Source organism: Oncorhynchus keta, unplaced genomic scaffold, assembly GCF_023373465.1.
Source record: "Oncorhynchus keta strain PuntledgeMale-10-30-2019 unplaced genomic scaffold, Oket_V2 Un_contig_2736_pilon_pilon, whole genome shotgun sequence".
Lineage (NCBI taxonomy): Eukaryota > Metazoa > Chordata > Actinopteri > Salmoniformes > Salmonidae > Oncorhynchus > Oncorhynchus keta.
In genome coordinates this window covers 442,382-459,772 of record NW_026285487.1, presented here as the reverse complement: position 1 = coordinate 459,772, position 17,391 = coordinate 442,382, and the positions used below count along the sequence as shown (strand labels likewise).

General features: G+C 46.0%; 1 protein-coding gene and 1 long non-coding RNA gene across 51 annotated transcripts in view; both read left to right on the top strand.

Annotated features, from left to right (window-relative positions):
- The window catches only part of si:dkey-109j17.5 (uncharacterized), a 36,883-nt gene that overhangs the window by 13,466 nt on the left and 6,026 nt on the right, over window positions 1-17,391 (top strand). For all 50 annotated transcript variants that reach the window (XR_008112549.1, XR_008112543.1, XR_008112568.1 and 47 more), the window contains exons 3-5: window positions 13,055-13,326; window positions 14,955-15,513; window positions 15,618-15,776. Coding sequence is in view for 1 of the 50 variants with exons in the window: in XM_035760441.2 (XP_035616334.1) it covers window positions 13,055-13,326; window positions 14,955-15,513; window positions 15,618-15,776 (990 nt within the window). In the remaining 49 variants the exon portion in view is untranslated. The remainder of the gene's footprint in view (window positions 1-13,054; window positions 13,327-14,954; window positions 15,514-15,617; window positions 15,777-17,391) is intronic.
- LOC127922846 (uncharacterized) lies at window positions 2,388-12,847 on the top strand. Its single transcript, XR_008112592.1, has 3 exons — window positions 2,388-2,436; window positions 6,702-6,823; window positions 11,107-12,847. It is a non-coding gene; the product is annotated as an uncharacterized LOC127922846 (long non-coding RNA).

The window sequence follows — 17,391 nt, the reverse complement described above, 5'->3', positions numbered from 1 at the left end:
TAGGGTAGAGTTTAGTACAGTAGACTAGGATTCAGTACGGTAGGGTAGAGTTTAGTACAGTAGACTAGGATTCAGTACGGTAGGGTAGAGTTTAGTACAGTAGACTAGGATTCAGTACGGTAGAGTTCAGTTCGGTAGAGTTCAGTTCGGTAGACTAGGATTCAGTATTTGACAATATCTTCAGAATATGTAGGTTGTTGGTAACGGAATTACAAGGCAATGATAGATTTCAGGTTAACATTAAGTGTTGATGTTATTTGGCAGGGGCCTGAGCGTCTTCGTTAAGTGTTTATGTTATTTGGCAGGGGTCTTAACGTTGACGTTATTGTGTTGATGTTGGTGGAGGTCTTAACGTTGGCGTTATTGTGTTGATGTTGGCGGAGGTCTTAACGTCGACGTTATTGTGTTGATGTTAGTTGGCGGAGTTCTTAACGTCGACGTTATTGTGTTGATGTTGGCGGAGGTCTTAATGTTGATGTTATTGTGTTGATGTTGGCGGAGGTCTTAACGTCGACGTTATTGTGTTGATGTTGGCTGAGGTCTTAACGTTGACGTTATTGTGTTGATGTTGGCGGAGTTCTTAACGTCGACGTTATTGTGTTGATGTTGGTTGGCGGAGGTCTTAACGTCGACGTTATTGTGTTGATGTTGGCGGAGGTCTTAACGTCGACGTTATTGTGTTGATGTTGGTTGGCGGAGGTCTTAACGTCGACGTTATTGTGTTGTTGGTTGGCGGAGGTCTTAACGTCGACGTTATTGTGTTGATGTTAGTTGGCTGAGGTCTTAACGTTGATGTTATTGTGTTGATGTTGGCGGAGGTCTTAACGTTGACATTATTGTGTTGATGTTGGTTGGCGGAGGTCTTAACGTCGACGTTATTGTGTTGATGTTAGTTGGCTGAGGTCTTAACATTGACGTTATTGTGTTGATGTTGGTTGGCGGAGGTCTTAATGTTGACGTTATTGTGTTGATGTTGGCGGAGGTCTTTAACGTTGGCGTTATTGTGTTGATGTTAGTTGGCGGAGGTCTTAATGTTGACGTTATTGTGTTGATGTTGGCGGAGGTCTTAACATTGACGTTATTGTGTTGATGTTGGTTGGCGGAGGTCTTAATGTTGACGTTATTGTGTTGATGTTGGCGGAGGTCTTTAACGTTGGCGTTATTGTGTTGATGTTAGTTGGCGGAGGTCTTAATGTTGACGTTATTGTGTTGATGTTGGCGGAGGTCTTAACATTGACGTTATTGTGTTGATGTTGGTTGGCGGAGGTCTTAATGTTGACGTTATTGTGTTGATGTTGGCGGAGGTCTTAACGTTGACGTTATTGTGTTGATGTTGGTTGGCGGAGGTCTTAACGTCGACTTTATTGTGTTGATGTTAGTTGGCGGAGGTCTTAACGTCGACGTTATTGTGTTGATGTTGGCGGAGGTCTTAACGTCGACGTTATTGTGTTGATGTTGGCGGAGGTCTTAACGTTGACGTTATTGTGTTGATGTTGGCGGAGGTCTTAACGTTGACGTTATTGTGTTGATGTTCGTTGGCGGAGGCCTTAACATTGACGTTATTGTGTTGATGTTAGTTGGCGGAGGTCTTAATGTTGATGTTATTGTGTTGATGTTAGTTGGCGGAGGTCTTAACGTTGACGTTATTGTGTTGATGTTGGCGGAGGTCTTAACGTTGACGTTATTGTGTTGATGTTGGCGGAGGTCTTAACGTTGACGTTACTGTGTTGATGTTGGCGGAGGTCTTAACGTTGACGTTATTGTGTTGATGTTAGTTTGCGGAGGTCTTAACGTTGACGTTATTGTGTTGATGTTAGTTGGCGGAGGTCTTAACGTTGACGTTATTGTGTTGATGTTGGTTGGCGGAGGTCTTAACGTCGACGTTATTGTGTTGATGTTGGTTGGCGGAGGTCTTAACGTCGACTTTATTGTGTTGATGTTAGTTGGCGGAGGTCTTAACGTCGACGTTATTGTGTTGATGTTAGTTGGCGGAGGTCTTAACGTTGACGTTATTGTGTTGATGTTGGCGGAGGTCTTAACGTCGACGTTATTGTGTTGATGTTGGTTGGCGGAGGTCTTAACGTCGACGTTATTGTGTTGATGTTGGTTGGCGGAGTTCTTAACGTCGACTTTATTGTGTTGATGTTAGTTGGCGGAGGTCTTAACGTTGACGTTATTGTGTTGATGTTGGCGGAGGTCTTAACGTCAACGTTATTGTGTTGATGTTGGCGGAGGTCTTAACGTCGACGTTATTGTGTTGATGTTAGTTGGCGGAGGTCTTAACGTTGACGTTATTGTGTTGATGTTGGCGGAGGTCTTAACGTCAACGTTATTGTGTTGATGTTGGTTGGCGGAGGTCTTAACGTTGACGTTATTGTGTTGATGTCGGCGGAGGTCTTAACGTTGACGTTATTGTGTTGATGTTGGTTGGCGGAGGTCTTAACGTTGACGTTATTATGTTGATGTTGGCGGAGGTCTTAACGTCGACGTTATTGTGTTGATGTTGGCGGAGATCTTAACGTTGACGTTATTGTGTTGATGTTGGCGGAGGTCTTAACGTTGACGTTATTGTGTTGATGTTGGCGGAGGTCTTAACGTTGACGTTATTGTGTTGATGTTGGCGGAGGTCTTAACGTCAACGTTATTGTGTTGATGTTGGTTGGCGGAGGTCTTAACGTCGACGTTATTGTGTTGATGTTGGTTGGCGGAGGTCTTAACGTCAACGTTATTGTGTTGATGTTGGCGGAGGTCTTAACATCGACGTTATTGTGTTGATGTTGGCGGAGGTCTTAACGTTGACGTTATTGTGTTGATGTTGGCTGAGGTCTTAACGTTGACGTTATTGTGTTGATGTTGGCGGAGGTCTTAACGTTGACGTTATTGTGTTGATGTTGGCGGAGGTCTTAACGTCGACGTTATTGTGTTGATGTTGGTTGGCGGAGGTCTTAACGTCGACGTTATTGTGTTGATGTTGGTTGGCGGAGGTCTTAACGTTGACGGTATTGTGTTGATGTTGGCGGAGGTCTTAACGTTGACGTTATTTTGTTGATGTTGGTTGGCGGAGGTCTTAACGTCGACGTTGTTGTGTTGATGTTGGCGGAGGTCTTAACGTCGACGTTATTGTGTTGATGTTGGTTGGCGGAGGTCTTAAAATAGACGTTATTGTGTTGATGTTGGTTGGCGGAGGTCTTAACGTCGACGTTATTGTGTTGATGTTGGCGGAGGTCTTAACGTCAACGTTATTGTGTTGATGTTGGTTGGCGGAGGTCTTAACGTTGATGTTATTGTATTGATGTTGGTGGAGGTCTTAACGTTGACGTTATTGTGTTGATGTTGGCGGAGGTCTTAACGTTGACGTTATTGTGTTGATGTTCGTTGGCGGAGGCCTTAACATTGACGTTATTGTGTTGATGTTAGTTGGCGGAGGTCTTAATGTTGATGTTATTGTGTTGATGTTAGTTGGCGGAGGTCTTAACGTTGACGTTATTGTGTTGATGTTGGCGGAGGTCTTAACGTTGACGTTATTGTGTTGATGTCGGCAGAGGTCTTAACGTTGACGTTACTGTGTTGATGTTGGCGGAGGTCTTAACGTTGACGTTATTGTGTTGATGTTAGTTGGCGGAAGTCTTAACGTTGACGTTATTGTGTTGATGTTGGTTGGCGGAGGTCTTAACGTCGACGTTATTGTGTTGATGTTGGTTGGCGGAGGTCTTAACGTCGACGTTATTGTGTTGATGTTGGTTGGCGGAGGTCTTAACGTTGACTTTATTGTGTTGATGTTAGTTGGCGGAGGTCTTAACGTTGACGTTATTGTGTTGATGTTGGCGGAGGTCTTAACGTCGACGTTATTGTGTTGATGTTAGTTGGCGGAGGTCTTAACGTCGACGTTATTGTGTTGATGTTAGTTGGCGGCGGTCTTAACGTTGACGTTATTGTGTTGATGTTGGCGGAGGTCTTAACGTCGACGTTATTGTGTTGATGTTGGTTGGCGGAGGTCTTAACGTCGACGTTATTGTGTTGATGTTGGTTGGCGGAGGTCTTAACGTCGACGTTATTGTGTTGATGTTAGTTGGCGGAGGTCTTAACGTCGACGTTATTGTGTTGATGTTAGTTGGCGGAGGTCTTAACGTCGACGTTATTGTGTTGATGTTAGTTGGCGGAGGTCTTAACGTTGACGTTATTGTGTTGATGTTGGCGGAGGTCTTAACGTCAACGTTATTGTGTTGATGTTGGTTGGCGGAGGTCTTAACGTTGACGTTATTGTGTTGATGTTAGTTGGCGGAGGTCTTAACGTCGACGTTGTTGTGTTGATGTTGGCGGAGGTCTTAACGTCGACGTTGTTGTGTTGATGTTGGCGGAGGTCTTAACGTCGACGTTATTGTGTTGATGTCGGCGGAGGTCTTAACGTCGACGTTATTGTGTTGATGTTGGCGGAGATCTTAACGTTGACGTTATTGTGTTGATGTTGGCGGAGGTCTTAACGTTGACGTTATTGTGTTGATGTTGGCGGAGGTCTTAACGTTGACGTTATTGTGTTGATGTTGGCGGAGGTCTTAACGTCAACGTTATTGTGTTGATGTTGGTTGGCGGAGGTCTTAACGTCGACGTTATTGTGTTGATGTTGGTTGGCGGAGGTCTTAACGTCAACGTTATTGTGTTGATGTTGGCGGAGGTCTTAACGTCGACGTTATTGTGTTGATGTTGGCGGAGGTCTTAACGTTGACGTTATTGTGTTGATGTTGGCGGAGGTCTTAACGTTGACGTTATTGTGTTGATGTTGGCGGAGGTCTTAACGTTGACGTTATTGTGTTGATGTTGGCGGAGGTCTTAACGTCGACGTTATTGTGTTGATGTTGGTTGGCGGAGGTCTTAACGTCGACGTTATTGTGTTGATGTTGGTTGGCGGAGGTCTTAACGTTGACGTTATTGTGTTGATGTTGGTTGGCGGAGGTCTTAACGTCAACGTTATTGTGTTGATGTCGGCGGAGGTCTTAACGTCGACGTTATTGTGTTTATGTTGGTTGGCGGAGGTCTTAAGATAGACGTTATTGTGTTGATGTTGGTTGGCGGAGGTCTTAACGTCGACGTTATTGTGTTGATGTTGGTTGGCGGAGGTCTTAACGTCGACGTTATTGTGTTGATGTTGGTTGGCAGAGGTCTTAACGTCGACGTTATTGTGTTGATGTTGGCGGAGGTCTTAACGTCGAAGTTATTGTGTTGATGTTAGTTGGCGGAGGTCTTAACGTTGACGTTAATTGTGTTGATGTTGGTGGAGGTCTTAACGTTGACGTTATTGTGTTGATTTTGGTTGGTGGAGGTCTTAACGTTGACGTTATTGTGTTGATTTTGGTTGGCGGAGGTCTTAACGTTGACGTTATTGTGTTGATGTTGGCGGAGGTCTTAACGTTGACGTTATTGTGTTGATGTTGGTTGGCGGAGGTCTTAACGTCGACGTTATTGTGTTGATGTTGGTTGGCGGAGGTCTTAACGTCGACGTTATTGTGTTGATGTTGGTTGGCGGAGGTCTTAACGTCGACTTTATTGTGTTGATGTTAGTTGGCGGAGGTCTTAACGTTGACGTTATTGTGTTGATGTTGGCGGAGGTCTTAACGTCGACGTTATTGTGTTGATGTTGGTTGGCGGAGGTCTTAACGTCGACTTTATTGTGTTGATGTTAGTTGGCGGAGGTCTTAACGTTGACGTTATTGTGTTGATGTTGGCGGAGGTCTTAACGTCGACGTTATTGTGTTGATGTTAGTTGGCGGAGGTCTTAACGTCGACGTTATTGTGTTGATGTTAGTTGGCGGAGGTCTTAACGTTGACGTTATTGTGTTGATGTTGGCGGAGGTCTTAACGTCGACGTTATTGTGTTGATGTTGGTTGGCGGAGGTCTTAACGTCGACGTTATTGTGTTGATGTTGGTTGGCGGAGGTCTTAACGTTGACGTTATTGTGTTGATGTTGGCGGAGGTCTTAACGTCGACGTTATTGTGTTGATGTTAGTTGGCGGAGGTCTTAACGTCGACGTTATTGTGTTGATGTTAGTTGGCGGAGGTCTTAACGTTGACGTTATTGTGTTGATGTTGGCGGAGGTCTTAACGTCGACGTTATTGTGTTGATGTTGGTTGGCGGAGGTCTTAACGTCGACGTTATTGTGTTGATGTTGGTTGGCGGAGGTCTTAACGTCGACGTTATTGTGTTGATGTTGGTTGGCGGAGTTCTTAACGTCGACTTTATTGTGTTGATGTTAGTTGGCGGAGGTCTTAACGTTGACGTTATTGTGTTGATGTTGGTGGAGGTCTTAACGTCGACGTTATTGTGTTGATGTTAGTTGGCGGAGGTCTTAACGTCGACGTTATTGTGTTGATGTTAGTTGGCGGAGGTCTTAACGTTGACGTTATTGTGTTGATGTTGGCGGAGGTCTTAACGTCAACGTTGTTGTGTTGATGTTGGTTGGCGGAGGTCTTAACGTTGACGTTATTGTGTTGATGTTGGTTGGCGGAGGTCTTAACGTCGACGTTGTTGTGTTGATGTTGGCGGAGGTCTTAACGTCGACATTGTTGTGTTGATGTTGGCGGAGGTCTTAACGTTGACGTTATTGTGTTGATGTTAGTTGGCGGAGGTCTTAACGTTGACGTTATTGTGTTGATGTTAGTTGGCGGAGGTCTTAACGTCGACGTTGTTGTGTTGATGTTGGCGGAGGTCTTAACGTTGACGTTATTGTGTTGATGTTAGTTGGCGGAGGTCTTAACGTTGACGTTATTGTGTTGATGTTAGTTGGCGGAGGTCTTAACGTTGACGTTATTGTGTTGATGTTGGCGGAGGTCTTAACGTCGACGTTATTGTGTTGATGTCGGCGGAGGTCTTAACGTCGACGTTATTGTGTTGATGTTGGCGGAGATCTTAACGTTGACGTTATTGTGTTGATGTTGGCGGAGGTCTTAACGTTGACGTTATTGTGTTGATGTTGGCGGAGGTCTTAACGTTGACGTTATTGTGTTGATGTTGGCGGAGGTCTTAACGTCAACGTTATTGTGTTGATGTTGGTTGGCGGAGGTCTTAACGTCGACGTTATTGTGTTGATGTTTGTTGGCGGAGGTCTTAACGTCAACGTTATTGTGTTGATGTTGGCGGAGGTCTTAACGTCGACGTTATTGTGTTGATGTTGGCGGAGGTCTTAACGTTGACGTTATTGTGTTGATGTTGGCGGAGGTCTTAACGTTGACGTTATTGTGTTGATGTTGGCGGAGGTCTTAACGTCGACGTTATTGTGTTGATGTTGGTTGGCGGAGGTCTTAACGTCGACGTTATTGTGTTGATGTTGGTTGGCGGAGGTCTTAACGTCGACGTTATTGTGTTGATGTTGGTTGGCGGAGGTCTTAACGTCGACGTTATTGTGTTGATGTTGGCGGAGGTCTTAACGTCGACGTTATTGTGTTTATGTTGGTTGGCGGAGGTCTTAAGATAGACGTTATTGTGTTGATGTTGGTTGGCGGAGGTCTTAACGTCGACGTTATTGTGTTGATGTTGGTTGGCGGAGGTCTTAACGTCGACGTTATTGTGTTGATGTTGGTTGGCGGAGGTCTTAACGTCGACGTTATTGTGTTGATGTTGGCGGAGGTCTTAACGTCGAAGTTATTGTGTTGATGTTAGTTGGCGGAGGTCTTAACGTTGACGTTAATTGTGTTGATGTTGGTGGAGGTCTTAACGTTGACGTTATTGTGTTGATTTTGGTTGGCGGAGGTCTTAACGTTGACGTTATTGTGTTGATGTTGGCGGAGGTCTTAACGTTGACGTTATTGTGTTGATGTTGGCGGAGGTCTTAACGTTGACGTTATTGTGTTGATGTTCGTTGGCGGAGGCCTTAACATTGACGTTATTGTGTTGATGTTAGATGGCGGAGGTCTTAATGTTGATGTTATTGTGTTGATGTTAGTTGGCGGAGGTCTTAACGTCGACGGTATTGTGTTGATGTTGGTTGGCGGAGGTCTTAACGTCGATGTTATTGTGTTGATGTTGGTTGGCGGAGGTCTTAACGTTGACGTTATTGTGTTGATGTTGGTTGGCGGAGGTCTTAACGTCGACGTTATTGTGTTGATGTTGGCGGAGGTCTTAACGTCGACGGTATTGTGTTGATGTTAGTTGGCGGAGGTCTTAATGTTGACGTTATTGTGTTGATGTTAGTTGGCGGAGGTCTTAACGTTGACGTTAATTGTGTTGATGTTGGTGGAGGTCTTAACGTTGACGTTATTGTGTTGATGTTGGCGGAGGTCTTAACGTTGATGTTATTGTGTTGATGTTGGTTGGCGGAGGTCTTAACGTTGACGTTATTGTGTTGATGTTGGCGGAGGTCTTAAAGTTGACGTTATTGTGTTGATGTTGGCGGAGGTCTTAACGTTGACGTTATTGTGTTGATGTTGGCGGAGGTCTTAACGTCGACGTTATTGTGTTGATGTTGGCGGAGGTCTTAACGTTGACGTTATTGTGTTGATATTGGCGGAGGTCTTAACGTCGACATTATTGTGTTGATGTTGGTTGGCGGAGGTCTTAACGTCGATGTTATTGTGTTGATGTTGGTTGGCGGAGGTCTTAACGTTGACGTTATTGTGTTGATGTTGGCGGAGGTCTTAACGTTGACGTTATTGTGTTGATGTTGGTTGGCGGAGGTCTTAACGTCGATGTTATTGTGTTGATGTTGGTTGGCGGAGGTCTTAACGTTGACGTTATTGTGTTGATGTTGGTTGGCGGAGGTCTTAACGTCGACGTTATTGTGTTGATGTTGGCGGAGGTCTTAACGTCGACGTTATTGTGTTGATGTTGGCGGAGGTCTTAACGTTGACGTTATTGTGTTGATATTGGCGGAGGTCTTAACGTCGACATTATTGTGTTGATGTTGGTTGGCGGAGGTCTTAACGTCGATGTTATTGTGTTGATGTTGGTTGGCGGAGGTCTTAACGTTGACGTTATTGTGTTGATGTTGGCGGAGGTCTTAACGTTGACGTTATTGTGTTGATGTTGGCGGAGGTCTTAACGTCAACGTTATTGTGTTGATGTTGGTTGGCGGAGGTCTTAACGTCGACGTTATTGTGTTGATGTTGGTTGGCGGAGGTCTTAACGTCAACGTTATTGTGTTGATGTTGGCGGAGGTCTTAACGTCAATGTTATTGTGTTGATGTTGGCGGAGGTCTTAACGTTGACGTTATTGTGTTGATGTTGGCGGAGGTCTTAACGTCGACGTTATTGTGTTGATGTTGGTTGGCGGAGGTCTTAACGTCGACGTTATTGTGTTGATGTTGGTTGGCGGAGGTCTTAACGTTGACGTTATTGTGTTGATGTTGGTTGGCGGAGGTCTTAACGTCAACGTTATTGTGTTGATGTTGGCGGAGGTCTTAACGTCGACGTTATTGTGTTTATGTTGGTTGGCGGAGGTCTTAAAGTTGACGTTATTGTGTTTATGTTGGTTGGCGGAGGTCTTAAGATAGACGTTATTGTGTTGATGTTGGTTGGCGGAGGTCTTAACGTCGACGTTATTGTGTTGATGTTGGTTGGCGGAGGCCTTAACGTCGACGTTATTGTGTTGATGTTGGCGGAGGTCTTAACGTCGACGTTATTGTGTTGATGTTGGCGGAGGTCTTAACGTCGACGTTATTGTGTTGATGTTGGTTGGCGGAGGTCTTAACGTCGATGTTATTGTGTTGATGTTAGTTGGTGGAGGTCTTAACGTTGACGTTATTGTGTTGATTTTGGTTGGCGGAGGTCTTAACGTTGACGTTATTGTGTTGATGTTGGCGGAGGTCTTAACGTTGACGTTATTGTGTTGATGTTGGCGGATTTCTTAAAGTTGACGTTATTGTGTTGATGTTCGTTGGCGGAGGCCTTAACATTGACGTTATTGTGTTGATGTTAGATGGCGGAGGTCTTAATGTTGATGTTATTGTGTTGATGTTAGTTGGCGGAGGTCTTAACGTTGACGTTATTGTGTTGATGTTGGCGGAGGTCTTAACGTCGACGGTATTGTGTTGATGTTAGTTGGCGGAGGTCTTAACGTCGATGTTATTGTGTTGATGTTGGCGGAGGTCTTAACGTTGATGTTATTGTGTTGATGTTGGTGGAGGTCTTAACGTTGACGTTATTGTGTTGATGTTGGCGGAGGTCTTAACGTTGATGTTATTGTGTTGATGTTGGTTGGCGGAGGTCTTAACGTTGACGTTATTGTGTTGATGTTGGCGGAGGTCTTAACGTTGACGTTATTGTGTTGATGTTGGCGGAGGTCTTAACGTTGACGTTATTGTGTTGATGTTGGCGGAGGTCTTAACGTCGACGTTATTGTGTTGATGTTGGCGGAGGTCTTAACGTTGACGTTATTGTGTTGATGTTGGCGGAGGCCTTAACGTCGACGTTATTGTGTTGATGTTGGCGGAGGTCTTAACGTCGACGTTATTGTGTTGATGTTGGCGGAGGTCTTAACGTTGACGTTATTGTGTTGATGTTGGCGGAGGTCTTAACGTCGACGTTATTGTGTTGATGTTGGTTGGCGGAGGTCTTAACGTCGATGTTATTGTGTTGATGTTGGTTGGCGGAGGTCTTAACGTTGACGTTATTGTGTTGATGTTGGTTGGCGGAGGTCTTAACGTCGACGTTATTGTGTTGATGTTGGCGGAGGTCTTAACGTCGACGGTATTGTGTTGATGTTAGTTGGCGGAGGTCTTAATGTTGACATTATTGTGTTGATGTTAGTTGGCGGAGGTCTTAACGTTGACGTTAATTGTGTTGATGTTGGTGGAGGTCTTAACGTTGACGTTATTGTGTTGATGTTGGTTGGCGGAGGTCTTAACGTTGACGTAAATGTTATTGTGTTGATGTTGGCGGAGGTCTTAACGTTGACGTTATTGTGTTGATGTTGGCGGAGGTCTTAATGTTGACGTTATTGTGTTGATGTTGGCGGAGGTCTTAACGTTAACGTTATTGTGTTGATGTTAGTTGGCGGAGGTCTTAACGTTGACGTTATTGTGTTGATGTTGGCGGAGGTCTTAATGTTGATGTTATTGTGTTGATGTTAGTTGGCGGAGGTCTTAACGTTGACGTTATTGTGTTGATGTTGGCGGAGGTCTTAACGTTGACGTTATTGTGTTGATGTTGGTTGGCGGAGGTCTTAACGTCGACGTTATTGTGTTGACGTTAGTTGGCGGAGGTCTTAACGTTGACGTTATTGTGTTGATGTTAGTTGGCGGAGGTCTTAACGTTGACGTTATTGTGTTGATGTTGGCGGAGGTCTTAATGTTGATGTTATTGTGTTGATGTTGGCGGAGGTCTTAACGTTGACGTTATTGTGTTGATGTTAGTTGGCGGAGGTCTTAACGTTGACGTTATTGTGTTGATGATAGTTGGCGGGGGCCTTAACGTTGATGTTATTGTGTTGATGTATTTCTAATACTTTATAAAACTTTCTGGTTGATGTTTTCTAAGACCCCTATTCCATCTGTTTATCCAGAAATCAAAGCCTTTCTCATGCCTATGGTTCCTTTTCGATTGAAATTCCTGTGTTGTGTAGTTTTAGTGTGTTATAGACCTTATTGTGTTTGACTTCATCTTTTTCATTGTATTATTAAGCAATGAGGTCCGAGAGGGTGTGGTATATGGCCAATATACCACGGCTCAGGGCTGTTTCTAGGCACGACTCATCGAGGTGCCTTGTTGCTATTACAAACTGGTTACCGATGTAATTATGGGGCAGCAGGTAGCCTGGTGGTAAGAGCGTTGGGCTAGTAACCGGAAGGTTGCAAGATTGAATCCCAGAGCTGACAAGGTAAAAATGTGTCGTTCTGCCCCTGAACAAGGCAGTTAACCCAGTGTTCCCCTGAACAACGCAGTTAACCCACTGTTCCCCTGAACAAGGCAGTTAATCCACTGTTCCCCTGAACAAGGCAGTTAACCCACTGTTCCCCTGAACAAGGCAGTTAATCCACTGTTCCTCTGAACAAGGCAGTTAACCCACTGTTCCCCTGAACAAGGCAGTTAATCCACTGTTCCCCTGAACAAGGCAGTTAACCCACTGTTCCCCTGAACAAGGCAGTTAATCCACTGTTCCCCTGAACAAGGCAGTTAACCCACTGTTCCCCTGAACAAGGCAGTTAACCCACTGTTCCCCTGAACAAGGCAGTTAACCCACTGTTCCCCTGAACAAGGCAGTTAATCCACTGTTCCCCTGAACAAGGCAGTTAACCCACTGTTCCCCTGAACAAGGCAGTTAATCCACTGTTCCCCTGAACAAGGCAGTTAATCCACTGTTCCCCTGAACAAGGCAGTTAACCCACTGTTCCCCTGAACAAGGCAGTTAACCCACTGTTCCCCTGAACAAGGCAGTTAATCCACTGTTCCCCTGAACAAGGCAGTTAATCCACTGTTCCTAGGCCGTCATTGAAAATAACAATTTGTTCTTAACCGACTTTCCTAGTTAAATAAAATTAGAGCAGTAAAAATACATGTTTTGTCATAACCGTGATAAATGGTCTGATATACCATGACTATCAGCCAATCAGCATTCAGGACTGGAACCACACAGTTTATAAATAATAATAAATCTGTTGTTACATACTTGTTGTAGACAGTTTTTAAATAATGACCGTAACATGTTATCCTCCCCACTGCTGGTCCCTGAAGCGATAGCTAAGATGTTGGTCCGTTGTCAATCAATCAAATATATTTTTATCAGCTGATGTCTCAAAGTGCTGTACAGAAACCCAGCCTAAAACCCCAAACAGCAAGCAATGCAGGTGTAGAAGCACGGTGGCTAGGACAATCTCTGTATGTGTGTGTGTGTGTGTTTGTCTGTGTGTTTGTGTGTGTGTGTGTGTGTGTGTGTGTGTGTGTGTGTGTGTGTGTGTGTGTGTGTGTGTGTGTGTGTGTCGTGTGTGTTTGTCTGTGTGTGTGTGTGTGTTGTGTGTGTGTGTGTGTGTGTGTGTGTGTGTGTGTGTGTGTGTGTGTGTGTGTGTGTGTGTGTGTGTGTGTGTGTGTGTGTGTGTGTGTGTGTAATGGACAGTATTATGTTTGCCCAGGTGCTCATCTCGGAGGCGATAGCGAAGATGCTGGTCCAGGACCTCCAGCCTGCCTCCCTGGTGGATCTCAGAGGATTCAGAGAGTTACTGCAGCTGTTAGAGCCTCGCTATACCCCCGAGCCCCCCAGATACCTCCACACCCAGCTCCTCCCAGCCTACGCCTACCAGGCCCAGCTGGCCACCAGACAGGCCCTGGCCTCAGCCCTCTCTCTCAGCCTCTCTGTCTCCCTCTGGAGGGGTTTCCTTGGGACCGCAGCAGGGGTTAACACTGGGTATGTACTCTAAGCCTAACTCTAGGGTACGGGCAGGTCTCAGGTTTCACTAAATTGATCACTAACATTTTGAAGCTGAGCCCTTTCCTCGTCCTCTGCTGCACAGTCATATCTGATAACATGGTGTCAGAAGTGCTTCAACCTCATTAAATATCAGACAGGAGAGATTATTTCACAGGAAATGTTGCTGGACTGTTAGTTTAGAGTGATAAAAAGTAGCTAACAGCTCTCATCATTGAGCAGCCCGAGCAGAGCTGTTGCTATGGATACTCAGACTCAGAGCCTCCATGAGCTGAATGCATGCAGAGTGAGCTCCCTGAGCACCGGGAGCGAGTTGTAGACAGAGAGGAGCAGCTAATGGATTTACTAACAGGAAGTTATTTCGGTCTTCGGGCAGGGCCTTAAATTTGGCTGAAACAATGGGGCCTGAATGTCGCGGGTAGGGCTTGGGCTTAAAATTCATACTCGTGCATGGCTCTACTGTGCATGGCTCTACTGTGCATGGCTCTACTGTGCATGGCTCTACTGTGCATGGCTCTACTGTGCATGGCTAAAATCACCATCTCTGTAATATGTCTGTCCTACTGTCCTACTCAGGGTGCCATTTGGAACCCATACCTAATATTTTCCTATATAGTGCACTAGTTTATGTGGTCCTTCTGTAGCTCAGTTGGTAGAGCATGGCGCTTGTAACGCCAGGGTAGTGGGTTCGATTCCCAGGACCACCCATACGTAGAATGTATGCACACATGACTGTAAGTCGCTTTGGATAAAAGCGTCCGCTAAATGGCATATATTATTATTATTATATTATAGTTTATAACACCTTATTTCCTATGTAGTACACTAGTTAATGACACCCTGTTTCCTATGTAGTACACTAGTTAATGACACCCTGTTTCCTATGTAGTGCACTAGTTAATGACACCCTGTTTCCTATATAGTGCACTAGTTAATGACACCCTGTTTCCTATGTAGTACACTAGTTAATGACACCCTGTTTCCTATGTAGTGCACTAGTTAATGACACCCTGTTTCCTATATAGTGCACTAGTTAATGACACCCTGTTTCCTATGTAGTGCACTAGTTAATGACACCCTGTTTCCTATGTAGTACACTAGTTAATGACACCCTGTTTCCTATGTAGTGCACTAGTTAATGACACCCTGTTTCCTATATAGTGCACTAGTTAATGACACCCTGTTTCCTATGTAGTGCACTAGTTAATGACACCCTGTTTCCTATGTAGTGCACTAGTTAATGACACCCTGTTTCCTATATAGTACACTAGTTAATGACACCCTGTTTCCTATATAGTACACTAGTTAATGACACCCTGTTTCCTATGTAGTGCACTAGTTAATGACACCCTGTTTCCTATATAGTACACTAGTTAATGACACCCTGTTTCCTATGTAGTGCACTAGTTTATAACACCTTATTTCCTATGTAGTGCACTAGTTAATGACACCCTGTTTCCTATATAGTGCACTAGTTTATAACACCTTATTTCCTATGTAGTGCACTAGTTTATAACACCTTATTTCCTATGTAGTGCACTAGTTAATGGGAATAGCATGCCGTCATCTAGGGTTGTTCATTATGTGTCCTCCTACCCGTCCTGCAGGTACCTGGGGGTGACCTGCCACTTCCTGTCGTCTGATTGGCAGATGCGTTCCGCCCTGCTGGCCTGCCTGCCTCTGGTTGGTGGGCTCTCGGCCAATCGCGTGCTAGCAGAGTTCGAGGAGGTGTGTGTGGCGCACGGCGTTTCGGGCCGAGCGTTCCGTGTCGTGGCTGACCCATTTCCCGCTGAAACTCACCCCTCATGCCGCCTACCAGGGTTCTGTATCCACGGCAACCCGGGAGATGATGCCGACGAGGAAGAGGAGGAGAGTGGGGATGAAGGAGGAGAGAGGGAAGGAGAGGTAGAACAGGAGGACTGGTGGGAGGGAGGTCTGGGGTCTGGCAGGATAGACTGTTTCTGTTGTTCTCTGGGTCAGTGTGTGAGAGATGGACTGCTCTCCTCCTCTCCTCTCCTCTCCTCCACCCTGGCTAAAGCCTCATCCTTCTATAACTATGTCACCTCCGCCGTGCCACACGACAAACTGGTGGGCCTGTTGGGAGGTGGGTTGGGGGGGGCGGGGAGCAGCAGGGCTGGAGAGCGAGACTGGGCCGTACAACTCAAGGTAAGAAGGACTTAATATAGTCTAGTTACAACATAGAACAGCCTGCTGGTTTAAAAGTGTAAATTATAACAATGCTCTTTTGATTCCATTCTCCTCTCCTCCAGGTGTTGCGTGGTCTTCTGGACTCAGCAGAGTTCTTGGAGGATGTGTCTGACCGGGCTGACCTTGTGCTGAGTGGCCAGGAGGTGGCGCTGCTCAGAGAACTGACAGACACACTGGAACCCTTTACTGAGGCCTGGGACATGGTGCACACACACAGACAGGTGAGAGACAGACAGACAGACACACGCACAGACAGGTGAGAGACAGACAGACACACGCACAGACAGGTAAGAGACAGACAGACAGGTAAGAGACAGACAGACAGACACACGCACAGACAGGTGAGAGACAGACAGACAGACACAAGCACAGATGGGTGAGACAGACAGACAGACACACGCACAGACAGGTGAGAGAGACAGACAGACAGGCACATGCACAGACAGACAGACAGACACACGCACAGACAGGTGAGAGACAGACAGACAGACACACGCACAGACAGGTGAGAGACAGACAGACAGACACAAGCACAGACGGGTGAGACAGACAGACAGACACACGCACAGACAGGTGAGAGAGACAGACAGACAGACAGGCACACGCACAGACAGACAGACATATGCACAGACAGGTGAGAGACAGACAGACAGACACACGCACAGACAGGTGAGAGACAGACAGACAGGTGACAGACAGACAGACAGGTGAGAGACACACAGACAGACAGACAGCCAGGTGAGAGACCGGCAGACAGACAGGTGAGAGACCGGCAGACAGACAGGTGAGAGACAGACAGACAGGTGAGAGACACAGACAGACAGACAGGCGAGAGACAGACAGACAGACAGGTGAGAGACAGACAGACAGACAGACAGACAGACAGACATATGCACAGACAGGTGAGCGACACACAGACAAACAGGTGAGAGACAGACAGACAGACAGGTGAGAGACAGACAGACAGACAGGTGAGAGACACACAGACAGGTGAGAGACACACAGACAGGTGAGAGACAGACAGACAAACAGGTGAGAGACAGACAGACAGACAGGTGAGAGACACACAGACAGGTGAGAGACACACAGACAGGTGAGAGACAGACAGACAGACAGACAGGTGAGAGACAGACAGACAGGTGAGAGACAGACAGACAGACAGACAGACAGACAGACAGACAGACAGACAGACATATGCACAGACAGGTGAGCGACACACAGACAAACAGGTGAGAGACAGACAGACAGGTGAGAGACAGACAGACAGACAGGTGAGAGACACACAGACAGGTGAGAGACACACAGACAGGTGAGAGACAGACAGACAAACAGGTGAGAGACAGACAGACAGACAGGTGAGAGACACACAGACAGGTGAGAGACACACAGACAGGTGAGAGACAGACAGACAGACAGACAGGTGAGAGACAGACAGGTGAGAGACAGACAGACAGACAGACAGACAGGTGAGAGACAGACAGGTGAGAGACAGACAGACAGACAGACAGACAGACAGGTGAGAGACAGACAGACAGACAGACAGACAGACAGACAGACAGACAGACAGACAGGTGAGAGACACAAACAGACAGACAGGTGAGAGACACAAACAGACAGACAGACAGACAGGTGAGAGACACAGACAGACAGACAGACAGACAGGTGAGAGACAGACAGACAGGTGAGAGACCGACAGACAGGTGAGAGACACAGACAGACAGACAGACAGGTGAGAGACACAGACAGACAGGTGAGAGACACAAACAGACAGACAGACAGACAGACAGACAGACAGACAGACAGGTGAGAGACAGACAGACAGGTGAGAGACACAGA